Source organism: Poecilia reticulata, chromosome 6, assembly GCF_904066995.2.
Source record: "Poecilia reticulata chromosome 6, P_reticulata-male-v2, whole genome shotgun sequence".
In the NCBI taxonomy this organism is placed as follows: domain Eukaryota; kingdom Metazoa; phylum Chordata; class Actinopteri; order Cyprinodontiformes; family Poeciliidae; genus Poecilia; species Poecilia reticulata.
The window spans coordinates 13,911,986-13,924,335 of record NC_088835.1 but is presented as its reverse complement, the minus strand read 5'-3'; the positions used below and the strand labels follow the sequence as shown (position 1 = coordinate 13,924,335).

Here is a 12,350-nt window from a genome sequence, read left to right as displayed (position 1 = left end):
TGGTAAGCAGAGGCAGCCACATCAGAGTTTATCAGGTTTCACACAATCAAATGAGCAGCTCGTAATTCTCTGTCAGTCCTGTCTGAGGCTTTGGTTATAGGAAGTGGGCTTGTTTTTCAGACTGTAAGACTGTAACCCCCCACATCAAAAGTCTGTTTTCCTCCTCTCAACTTCCTTTAAAACTGCTAGACTCCAGGGGAGGCAATTAGAGGGCTGTCACTAATATACAGTATTTGTTGCAAACTAGGTTAAGTGTTATGTGTGTCACATATTTTGTTATTTTTACCCTTAACAACCTAAGGGGGTTCCTCTTTTGTTGTATTTCATAAATATGTCTGAAGTTTAATAATGTGTGGGAAAACAAGTTTTTATACATTCAGTCAGCTGACGCAAAAAACCTGTCAAAATATAACGATGTGCTCGTTTTTTGTTTTTTTTATTTAGAATATTATAACAAAAAAAGCCGTCCATCTTAGAGGACGACCCTCTTGATACAAGAAAAAACTCAGATTTTCAGGAAAATGGCCACTAATCAATTAATCGTTAATCAATCAGATCAATTATCTCCAGATTAAGTCATTAATTGAGAACAACAAAAAGGTAAGGGTACAACTTGAATAGTTTTTTTTATAATGAAAGCGAGTGAAAGTAGGCGGGTACTGCGTACCCCTAAAAGATTTAGTGGGGGTACGCAGTACCTGCAAGAGAGTGGAGCGGCTGTCTGCTGTAAAGAATCAATGGGTTCACTGTTCAGCCTGAGTGCGCCCACTAATCAGACGTGACTGATTAGTTTTTCAAGAACAATCTAAAACACGACTTAATCAGTTAATGAATAGCTTTTTTTCCCATTTTCTGTTGTTTCTGAAATGTTCGTGCTTTGCTAGAGCAATATGTCGATTGCAGAAGGTTTTGAGTTGATCTCAGCTTTAGGTGACAAACTGAACGCAGCCAGGATGCTGAGACCAGCACGTCCTCCTCTGACTCCTTATCAAAACGTTCATTACTTTATTAAAGAACAACAACAAAAATAAATCAACAAAACGTGTTGATTTTTCAACAAAACCCAACTACAATAATAATCTCAGTGATTATTGTTTCAACAAGGTGTTGCGCAATTCTCTGCCTTTCGGTTCCATTATCAAAATAACCAGCAGAGCAGGAGTTTAAGATTAACTAATCAACCACCGCTGTGTTCAGGGAGCTTATTATAAAAAATAGTTTGGTGCTCTCTGGCATCTTGCTTTGAGCTCAGAGTCTGAGAGGCTTTTCCTCTATCAAACTATTTTTTTTTACCTCTTATTTAGTGGAAATATTGATGTTGATGAGACTTTCTCCAAAATGATAACCTTTTTCAACTTCTATAACTCCACTTTTGAAAATGAGATTCTAACATTCACAAATTATATTGAAATAAAATCCAGTTCAACATCTGGTTTGAGGTGATTCCTCTGGAATCTGTTGGAGGAAATATATCAAAACTTCAGAAGACGTGCTTGTAACTTAACAGAGCTCTGTGGTTCCTCCTGTCAGTATGAGAGTCTTTCATGTTAGAAAGAGAAGTGGAAGCTGCAGGATCTTCAGAACAAACAGGTCATGATGCTGGGCTACTGATTATCCCTCTGTCTGGACAAAGGATCAATATAACCAGTTTAAAGGATAAAATTAATTGTTATATGCCAGACATGGAAAACTGGGATGCACTTCATGCCATGATGCTCAGAACTTAGGTCTCATGGCATCTCAAGGTGTCAACATTGCAACCAGTGGGCTGAGAGACATACAGCTCCATTCTGTAGCAATTCAAGAGCTACCCAGCTGTTATCGCTTTGCAAAAAAATTAATCAGCACAGAAACTTCAAAGCACACAAAGAAGCAATATATATATATATATATATATATATATATATATATATATATACACATACACTTTTGTCATGGTACCCCCAAGAATTTAAAACTACTTTCACCCCTGAATGAAAGCTATTTAAAAATATTAGTTCTGAATTTGCATTATTATAGTAAAATCTTATTTTGTTTTGTCTAGAAAAGGTGTCATTTTAATTAATCGACTTTTTTTTTTTTTTTTTCCAAAAAGCATGTCAAAAAATGTTAATTTACTGAATATGGCCATAAATAAATGGTGCAAATACAATAAATCTGTTAGTAACCACGGTTTTCTTATAATATGTGCTGCCGCAGACCAGCAACGTAACAACTGGAAGCAAATTGTTGTGTTTCTAGTTTTCAAATATGAAATGAATTTGTGTGACTGACGGACTCACAAATTCAGGAAAGTGAAACGCTTCCTGTTGAGTTTTCCACTCGTGCTTCTAAGCAGGGCGGGAACGCCGCAGCACAAAAATAAACTTGTAATTTCCTGTTTGGTGAGCTACACACCTTCTGAACATTATGTCCTGTTCAAAAATTTTCCAGGAAGTCGATGCACTTGGAGTAACAATTTAAAATCAGCTTATTGCTTTAAATGCATTGTGGTGCCACAATTTCAATTAATAAACATTATTTTGACTGACCATCCACAATGATACCAAGCTGAGAAACATGCAGCAAAGATCCATGATAACAGATGTTTATGAAATTAAGCTTAAAAGATGTGTCCCAGCAGGACATATAAACACAGCAGCGATTTGTTTAAAATCTCTAAATAATTTATGTTCCTTTATGGATGTCTTTTGGTTTCATTTGTGCTTTAGAACATAACAGCAGTAAATAATTTCAACCAACTCTTAAAGCTCCTAAAACGCTACATTAGCAGTAGAATTGACATCCTTTGTCTCTGTAGACAAGCTGGAAGCTGTAAAAACTATTGCAGTTAAACATAATTTATAGTTTCTTCTGAGTTTTCTGAAAAGTAATGCTGAGAAATTTCCACCCATCCCTTGTTCTTGGTTCTTTTCCACAGAGGTCTTCCCTGAAGGTTCAGGTGTAATGCTACCTCTCACATCACCGTTTTCTGGCATATTTTTCTACCTGAATAATCTGATTGTATCCTGTCGGATACAGTGGAAACGGATTGGGATGAGTGTCTAAACTTGTACAACCGATCACTAGTTTTATTGTTCGTGTTTCGCTGTCAGTTTTGACAACGTTAAATGCTCATCCATCTGTCCTCTTTCAGGAAAGTATTTAGTAGAACAGCAAGCAGGATGGCATGTTTTTCAACGTAAGCAACTGATAAAGTAACGAAACTGACAAATGTGCCAGGTGACTAGCTCAACCAGTTATTTGGCAGTCATATTTGAACAGGCTGTTCCATGTTTAAACACATATTCATGTTGCATCAGGTTAGTTTTATGTTGAATACATAATGCTCATGTTTTCTATGTTGTAGTTTGTCCGAATGAATTTGAAATATTCTTTTAAATGCACTGTTTTTGTTTTTATTTATGGAAGCTGCGTGTGTGTGTATATAAATTCAAATTAAGGCACACCTCGGATGACGTTCCAAAACATGATGGATTTTTTATTTTTTTTTATTCTTTCATTTTACAAACACAATACAAATCATTATTTAGGATGTAGTAATTATCAAACTAAGAGATGCTGGCGTTTTATTAATGCCAACAAAGGTTAAATACTGGGATGAAAAGCTGCAACTAAAGCTGTATCCAGCGAAGGGGGTTAAAGTCATAACCGCTGTTTATGAGGACAGCAATTAAAATGCAGAAGCTTAACCTAATTAGGCAGAATGTTCCCGTCAAAATAGCGGCAGTGCGCACGTGACTCTGCTCTCTGCCAGAAGGGGACTAGCTGGAAAAAAAAAAAAAAGTGCATCGAGCTTGTCGTGTGTTTGTCGGCTGAGGCTTGTCATCTGATCCTTCAGTGTTGTGGGTCGTATGCTGAGCAGTGTGGGAGCCACTGTTGTACTCACTTCTCTTCTCCTCCCACCTGGGGAATCTGGTTGTGTTCACATGTTTTATGGCACACTTAGTAATTTGCTTTTGGGTTGTTTATCCTTCTCGCAGTGGAGAACAGCTTAAAAAAACACAATTTCTTTCTATTGCTAACTATGTTGTTCTTGAGAAACGTATATTCACCGCGCTCATGTCCTTGTTTGTGTGTTGTGGTGTTATGTAACAGTGTTGAGAGGTTACAGGATGGATGAGTGATCAAACACAGACAGAACAAACTCTATGCAGAGAAGCAAAGCGGCAATGAAAACAGTGGAAGTGTTTGGTGCAAAGACAAACAAAAGGGACCCATCCGCACAAATCCAAGCCAGTCAAGTATCGCTTTAATCATTGTGTCCTGTTACTTAAGGTAGAGTCAGAATGAATCGCACGATGTTTTAGTTAAGTTTACAGATTCAGAGTCACAGCTGACGAGTTTGGTAGTTGCTGTCAGTGGGGGGTTTCTAATATGAGTGATATTAGAATCCCTGTCCAGTGATTTTCCACAGGAAATTAAAAATTGTCAAATTTCTGTTGCCGGTCAGCAAGTATGTTTAATAAACATGAGTGCCTCCCTTAATAAGCTGTTTGTTGCTTTCGCCACTGTAGTCTTGAGAAAAAAATCCATCCACATGACAGAGTATTCTAGTTTGAAGAGCAGTATGAAGTGGTGTCGCCAAAAATGGAAGATCAAAAACTACTGTAGATCATCAGTTCTGCTTTTTCTTTTTTTAAATGTGCTCAAAATTATTGCCCCGTTTTTCTCTTCAAGGGCAGATTTAATGGAAGGGTCGTCATTCTCCCATTCTTCCATCTAAAAGCTTGAGGTATCAATCTTAGTTTTCTGGTCGGTCCTTTGACAAACACAATTAAACTCCATGATGGCACACTAAGCTGGTTTGAAATATGATCACTTTAATTGCTAATACTGTTATGATGTCATAATGGATCCACTTTTTGCTGATTTAACCTTTTAGCCAAATGCCCTGGCACCCTCCGCACTGTCTGCAGATTGCTGTTCCCTGAAACCCTGCACCATTCTAGTCTTTTATTTATGACATCATTCCTGATTCCCAGCAATTCCCGGCTGTTGTTTGGTGTGCGTTTCAGCTGGCTTCAGCAGTACTAACTCTTAACAATGTGAATGCCAAGACTCTGCAGGTCACACTCGAGTGAAAAGGGGGAGAAAGAAAGAGTCCCACTGATATCCCACACCTCGGCGTTTGTTTGATCAAAGACTCTGCCTCCAGCATTTCAGGCTCACAAGCAGTCAGAGCCTGGCAGAACCAACAGAGCTAGCTACGTGAAGAAGAAATGCAAAACTTTTTTACTAAATTCCCTTAAGATTCTGTTTATCTTAAAGGTTTTGCTCAAATTGCGTGTTCAAAATAATAAGAAAATCTGATATAATTTCCACATTTTGGCACCCATTCGCACACAACTGTTTTTTCTCAATACTAATGTATTGAACTTTTGTTGCTTTTGCATCAAGTATCGAGCATCGTCTAGCATCTCATAACTCACATTCTAGCATGTTTTCTTTCACAAATTGCAATGGTAATCACACACCAGGATGATAATACAACTTAAAAGTTTATGCCATGACTCCCTCAAATATTCCAGATAATTTAGCACACTAAGTTAGACTTCTTTTATTATGATGGTTGTATTTGCTCATCTTGTACCTAACGGTTGGTATGCTCAGCTACATCTTTTCTTACCCTGATAGCTGAGTATCAAGGTAAGAAAAGACCTTCATACCCAAGAATTTATGTCCTTTCTCAAGTTTATTGGTTTGCAAATTCACGACAGCAATTTCCTTTGCATCAGCAAATGAAAAGGATGGCAAATTAAGCAGAGATTTTGGGGAAAAAAAGAGAAAATTTTCCTTACTTGCATAGATTGGCAAAATCAGGAAGTGCCCCATCAGGAGAGGTTACTTCCGGTAATAAAAAAGGGCCTATTAAAGCTGGTATAAAATATTGCAGTAAATTAGTGAAAAGTCATAAATCCCTGAATGAAGCACGTCCAGGATGTCTTGTGGAAGCTAAATAGAAAAGGGTCCCCCCTCATGCTAGCTGTACACAGAAGGTAGATTGGATTTGTTGGCCATAAATTACTTTGAGTAACAGTTATCATTTTTTCTCCCAAGGTGACAAGGTATGTGTCATTCCTTATTGAAAAATAGAAAAAGCATTGCTTGTGAGACGTTGCCTAGAAACGCGTCATAAGAACATTGCCCATCCTCAATCATCCTGAAAAGGTTTTGTTTGAATGAAACTCTGTGCAGTGAATGGAAAAGGTCACAGTTAATGACTGTAATGCTAACACCTTGGAGGTTAGAAATATAAAAAGAAATGGAGCCTGGCGAAAAAAGGACAATAGACACTGTAAGTCCTCTGGTGACCAGGGAGTGTAGAGGTATTTATTTTTTACATGGTCGTATTTCTTGTCATCTTTTTTTTTTCTCTTCTCTCAACATTTTTGACCCTTTTTAAGCCATTTTTTACACCAGCATGGATGTGTAACTTGCCGAGACCTGGCTCAGTTTTAAATGTAATTTAGCTTAGACAGCAAATTTTAATTTAGGTTTATTTAGTCTTTTCTCTAGAACGTAATTTTTTTTATAAACAATTGGTAACACTTTATTTGAAGGGGTGGTGAATAAAACTGTCATGACACTTTCATAAACATGACATAACACCTGTCATGAACATGTTTAAGCCTTCATGAATATTTATGACTGTTGTCATAAAGCGTCATTCGGTAAATTATGACACTTTTAATACAAAGTTGACATTATTCAAAATGTCTTTGTTATGACAACTTGACGTTAACCAAGAAATCATTACTGTTTAAACTTTACCTTTAATAATATAAAGTTACCTAATTTTTAAAGTGCAATCAGTAATACTTTTATAACAAATTTATATCGGTAATGATTTCTTGGTTCATGTCAAGTTGTCATGCATTGTGCATAAAATATCCATTGTAAAATATAAATTGGTTTTCTCAATGTTGAAAACTTGAACAAGTTTGAAACTCCTGTGATGTATGTGACCTTCCAGCAGAAATTTGTATTTGCAGAGCGTACTTCATGTTCATGGACTGAAAGCGGTTTCTTGTATGCTGTTAGTCCTATTTTCACATTCTCTGAACGGTGAGAAAGGAAAACTTTGTGTTTGAGAAGCCCTGAATGCTCACCCTGATCTTATGCTCCTCGTGTTTTAAATAAACAGTCATGCTAGAGTTCTTTAGTAACTCCCCTCTACTTCCTGTACCCATATGTTAGATTGTATCTGATACTGTTCTGCGAACACCTGCTGAGGACAGGATGGGGGGGAGATGGTGCTGTAAAGGTTGGTGATGTATGACTAAGTCTATTGTTTCTGTTTTGGAACGATAGAGCCTGTCACCAAGTTGTCAAAAAGACATTTGTTGGTAAAAAATAATCAGCCATACAAAGAAAGGAAGCACTGACCAGACATCAAAAGAGACAACAGTAAGTTATTGGCTGGTTTTATCACCAAACGGTATTTTTAAGTCAAACCATCGCTGGAGGTGGGTGATCTTCTTTGTCTCGCTTTTCCTTCCTCCCACCATGCTTGTTTGAGCTTCGCCCCTACCTTAACTTATTGTCTTCAGACCTATACAGTCTGGTCTGTTTGGTGGAACTTCTTTGGCAGTAAAATAGTTTTGACATTTTATATTTTAAAATCAATTACCATTTATGATGTTCATACACTGTTCAGTAGGCACAGTTAACATATTATTACCAAATGCAGCTGAAACAGATAGCTGATGTCAGGATAGGTGAATGATGTTTACAAATCCTCTGTAGTGAACTGGAGGTATTGTCAACTCGCTCTATAATTCATGAGGTTAATCTAGTGATGCAGATTTGCGTTTAGACCTCATAGGCTACTTTATTAGTTACACCTATTCAGTTGCTTGTTGACTCAATTAATCATGCGTTTTCCGCTTCTAGAAGGTCTGGAGGATTTGTGGAAATTCAAAATGAGCGTCAGAATAGAGGAAAAGGGAGAATGTAAGGGTGTTTAAATGTGTGTATCTGTTGGTGCGATGCGATTTAAGATTTCTCTCTGTTTTGAAATCAAAACGTTTTATTAATTTTCTAAATTTGGGACCAGCTGTTCCAAGAAATATTTATAAAAGCTTTACATTTTGAGGAATCTTGCTTCTTTTTGTCAAACATTTGTGTTTTCCTGAAATTTTTGTATTATCCCTTAAACATGTATGTAGAGTGACTGTTCCTCAGTGTGAGGAGTGCTTTCATTGGTCAGCATGTCCAATGACAAGAACCAAACAAACTCAGTCCATTTACTCTTACTGTTTTAACTTGAGTGCAGAGGATATGTTGTCTAAAACGGATGACTGAAGTTGGTCACTCGGAGCGGTCACAAACATCTTAACAGACTAAAGAGGTCCAGATATAGCCAGGCCGTATTTCCTTCTGTCTTTTATGTCACAGTGCTCCGTTCTGGTAAGGACCAGGGTTGTTTAATATTTTAGATTTTTTTTTTTCAGACATTATATAGCTATCTTCAGTCATCCATATATCCATGTTTTTGTTTTTTACATTTCATTCTTCAAACCTGTCCTCTAACAAAAATGGGCAGTACATTCATAGTGAACCTTTGTGTATTTAGTCATATTCAGTATATATTACTCTTAAATGCTTTCATTAGCTGTAAGCAGAAAATCATCATTAACCAAAGTGAAGGCTTGAACATATCTCTGTGGGTAATTGATCTATTTAATGCATTTCACTAAGTTAAGTTACTAAAAGGAACTTTTCAATAATGTTTTTATTGATCAAATATGACTGTGAGGACAAATGTAGTCAGACTTTTGAGTCTTGAAAAGCATGGAGCTTTGAGACTGCCACGTTCTATGCTGCTGTTGTATTTGTATGCACTGACAGTACTCTCTTTTCTTTCTTTCTTTCTTTCTTTCTTTCATTTTGTACTCATGTCAGGTAAAATGAATAAGCCCAGTTCATTGGTGCTTAGAAAGGAGCGTTTAAGTCTGCAAAGACTTGCTTATATGAGTTATAATGCGGCGCCAGTGTCAGGGACCCCTTTACTGTGACACTGTCTTTGACTGAATGAATCTATAGAGTCGGTCTTTAGTTAAAACCACACTGCTGGTCATACTAAATGGCTGTTTTGTGTCAGATTTGTTCTGCCTGTTACCACATGTAGACTAAAGCCACCATGGCTAACCTGCTCATACTAATTACTCTTTATGCTCTGTAACAAATGAGCCTGAAAGAACTGGCTCAAAGATGCAGACTAAAAAACATTTCCCACATTTAAACAGTAAATGCTTTCACCACAACTTCATTCTCAAAGCACACCGATGTTTTAATCTGAGCATTTCTGAGCTCATAGCGTGCAGCATTCTACTGCTTCTGATTTTATGTAAAATCAAACATCAAGGTGTACATAAAAAAAATAAATAGTAGTTTTCTGTACAGGAAGCTCAAAGGCATCATACTATGTGTGGAAGATGTTGTTACACTGGCACCTAAAAGGAGAACTGAAAAATTCAAGATGGTGATAGATGGTAGAAAATATAAAATGGTAATTATATTTGCAATAAGAAATAATTATCAAATTGAAGAAGTGAAACATATTACTCTGTGTGCTGAATGTTACATACAAGTATAAACTGTTCTACTGAAATAACTTTTTAATGATATTCAAATCTGGAATATGTCTGCTGTGGGGTAAATCTTCATCTTTGTGGTTTGTTTGGACTGGAATAGTTTGAGTGACGAGCAAATTGCCAAAGGCTGAGTGGGATTATGGGTCTTGGTGCAGTTTTCATTAACATAGTGCTTCAGTAAGTATTTTTCCAGTGATGATTTACTGTAATAATTCTGTCCCAACTGGAATCAGGAATCCATAAAGAAACCCGGTGTTCCTTAGAGCAATTTAGCTCCATGTCAGACTAAAAGTGTTGAGCATCAAGAGTTTGATTTCCAAAAGCAATTCTCTCTCACCATTGGTCCAGAGAAGGTAGCAGTGGGTCCTGATGTTGTAAATACAATTTTTGCACCACATTTCTCAAAGTGCAAAAACCATTTTCCTTAACTTACCAATCACCATGTGGGAAATATGCTAAACTGATTCTCTGTTCTGATTCTTTTTCCAGAGAATTATCATCCAGACATCAGACCGGGTTGCCCTTCACGAACGCCAGAGAATCAAAGCTGATTTAAAAACTTAAGAACAGCAGAACATGAAAGTACCAACCAGGATTTATCAAACTGTTGAGCTGCAAATCTGCTGGTTGTTTAAAACTGTCTTCTCCAGGAATTTGTCACTTTCATCACAATTTATTGTCTTTTCCAATACTTCACACACTTTCTTTTTAATTGCCTCAAAAAGGTTTAATAAAATGCATATTTTTAATTGTTTGAATGGTCCTTTTTTCCCCCTATGTTGGTCTTAAGTGAGCATGTTATGGCGCTGCTTTTTCGCACAGTGCAATTATCTTCACTCATGATGGAAATGAAATTTAATCCACCGCTGCTACGGTATGTTGACAGATGTCACAGTCTGTCACGCACGCTTTGATTTTAAAATGCTGGTAAAATCATATCTGGGAGCTATGCTGTCTTCAAAAATGCTTTCCTTGTCTTGGAGCGTCTTGTATGTCTGACAGACTCTCCTGTTGTAAGCAAAGCTCAAAAGTAACAAGATAGTGAAGCAATGAATCATTCTCTAATTGAGCTGAAATCCAAGGTTTGAAGTTTTAACCTAAACAAGAATAATAGAGACTTTATAAGGACAGATATGTTCCTTTTAAAATCAAATCAAGTCCAATCAACAGAATTTACCACAGGTGGGCTTCATTTAACTTGTAGGAAGACCTCCATCTTAACTTAATTGCAAAAACTTGTGAATACTTATGTAAATATGATTTATTGGTTTTCTGTTTCTGATAAATTTACAAAAACACTCCAAAACTTTTTTTATTCAAAGTGTCACAATGTGGTATTTATGTGTAGAGTTTTGAGGAACGAAAAACGAATGTGATGCAACAAAAAGTGGAAAAACTGAACCGCTGTGAATACTTTCTAGATATATTATTGTTGACTTTTGCTTGGGGGGGGAATCTGTCCTCACTGTTTGTGTTTTATTCCTTAGCATAAAGCCTCAGATAACAAGCTTCTGTTATCTGAGAAAATGTCAATGTAATAATAATAATGCTTGTTTTTTCTGCAAAATAGTTATACTATTCTGGCGTTTGCAGTGTAAAACATCTCGGCAGTGACCTATTAAAAGTTGTGGAATGTTCTCTGACCCGGTAATGGCTTGACCCTGTAGTTCGGGATCAAAGGCGATCTGCAGAAAGGCGGGGGGGGACGACGCGGAGGCTGCATACCTGCACTCACCTTGGCTGCAAAGTTTCAGTATGCCGTTGTGTAATCAGTGTTCAGTCTGGGAGAAACATTAAACTTCTACTCAGACATGCAAATTCATGAGTGGGGATTTTGTACCTGAATTTCCGGGAAAGAGAATCTATTTTTAAAACCAACTTTTGCACACAGCAAAGCAGTTAAGACTTCATTAATGCTCGACTTTGCTCACGTCTTCCGGTAGTCCTCTAAAATGCCAAAATCAAAACAAACACATCCAGCACACTCGCTTATTTTAAAAACAAGATATAATTGCCATTTCTGCATTCTTACCGTTTTACATTGTTTTGCAGGGAGCTTTGTTGTCAGGAGAAATGTCAGGCCTCTGTGAAGTTTCACATGAAGAACTGCCTGAAAATTGCTGTTTGGGATGAGCAGAGAGATGAAGGATTTAGGGCTGGTAACGTGTTATTACTGCGTCCACAAGGGAGGAAAAGCTGTTGGATTTGTTTTGCTTGTGGTTTCAATAATTCAGAAAATGTTTTCAGAAATAGGAGCAAAACCTTTAAACAGGAAATACTACTTTTTTTTTACATTTGGACTGTGATTAATCAATTTATTAAAAGAAAATAAATCTTAAACCCAAAGGATGACCCAGGAAACTACAATTTTCAGAAACTACAGGAATTGCAAATAAAAGACACACATTAAGAAAATTTCAGTAGCAAAAAATAAATTTCATCAGCTGTATGGGCTGCTCTGGTTGACACCTTTTAAATGTCCCGTGGACAACTACAATAGTTTAGTAAGAGTTTAATTTTTGTATTTGGCTCACTGAAATCCCTGAGCTGTTTGCTGATCGCTAAACGTTACGGAATGTAGATATTACAAAAGCTCATATATGTCTTGCTTAAACTAGGCATGCAGTTTTGTTGAACCGCAATAGACATGAAAAAGAAATTCAGTGAAAATTTGAAATCAACAGTCGGACAGAAACTGCAGGTTAATGATTTCCACCCGTTCCCATCATCTGTCTTGTTGAGCTAATCTAC

At 36.9% G+C, this 12,350-nt stretch overlaps 1 protein-coding gene across 1 annotated transcript in view; it reads left to right on the top strand.

The window, feature by feature from the left end:
- Window positions 1–10,352, top strand: part of LOC103466246 (uncharacterized) — a 48,031-nt gene extending 37,679 nt beyond the window's left edge. The window contains exon 15 of the mRNA XM_081607999.1: window positions 10,089–10,352. Coding sequence (XP_081464125.1) covers window positions 10,089–10,155 — 67 coding nt within the window. The 3' untranslated portion in view covers window positions 10,156–10,352. The remainder of the gene's footprint in view (window positions 1–10,088) is intronic.
- Window positions 10,353–12,350: the final 1,998 nt, after the last annotated feature.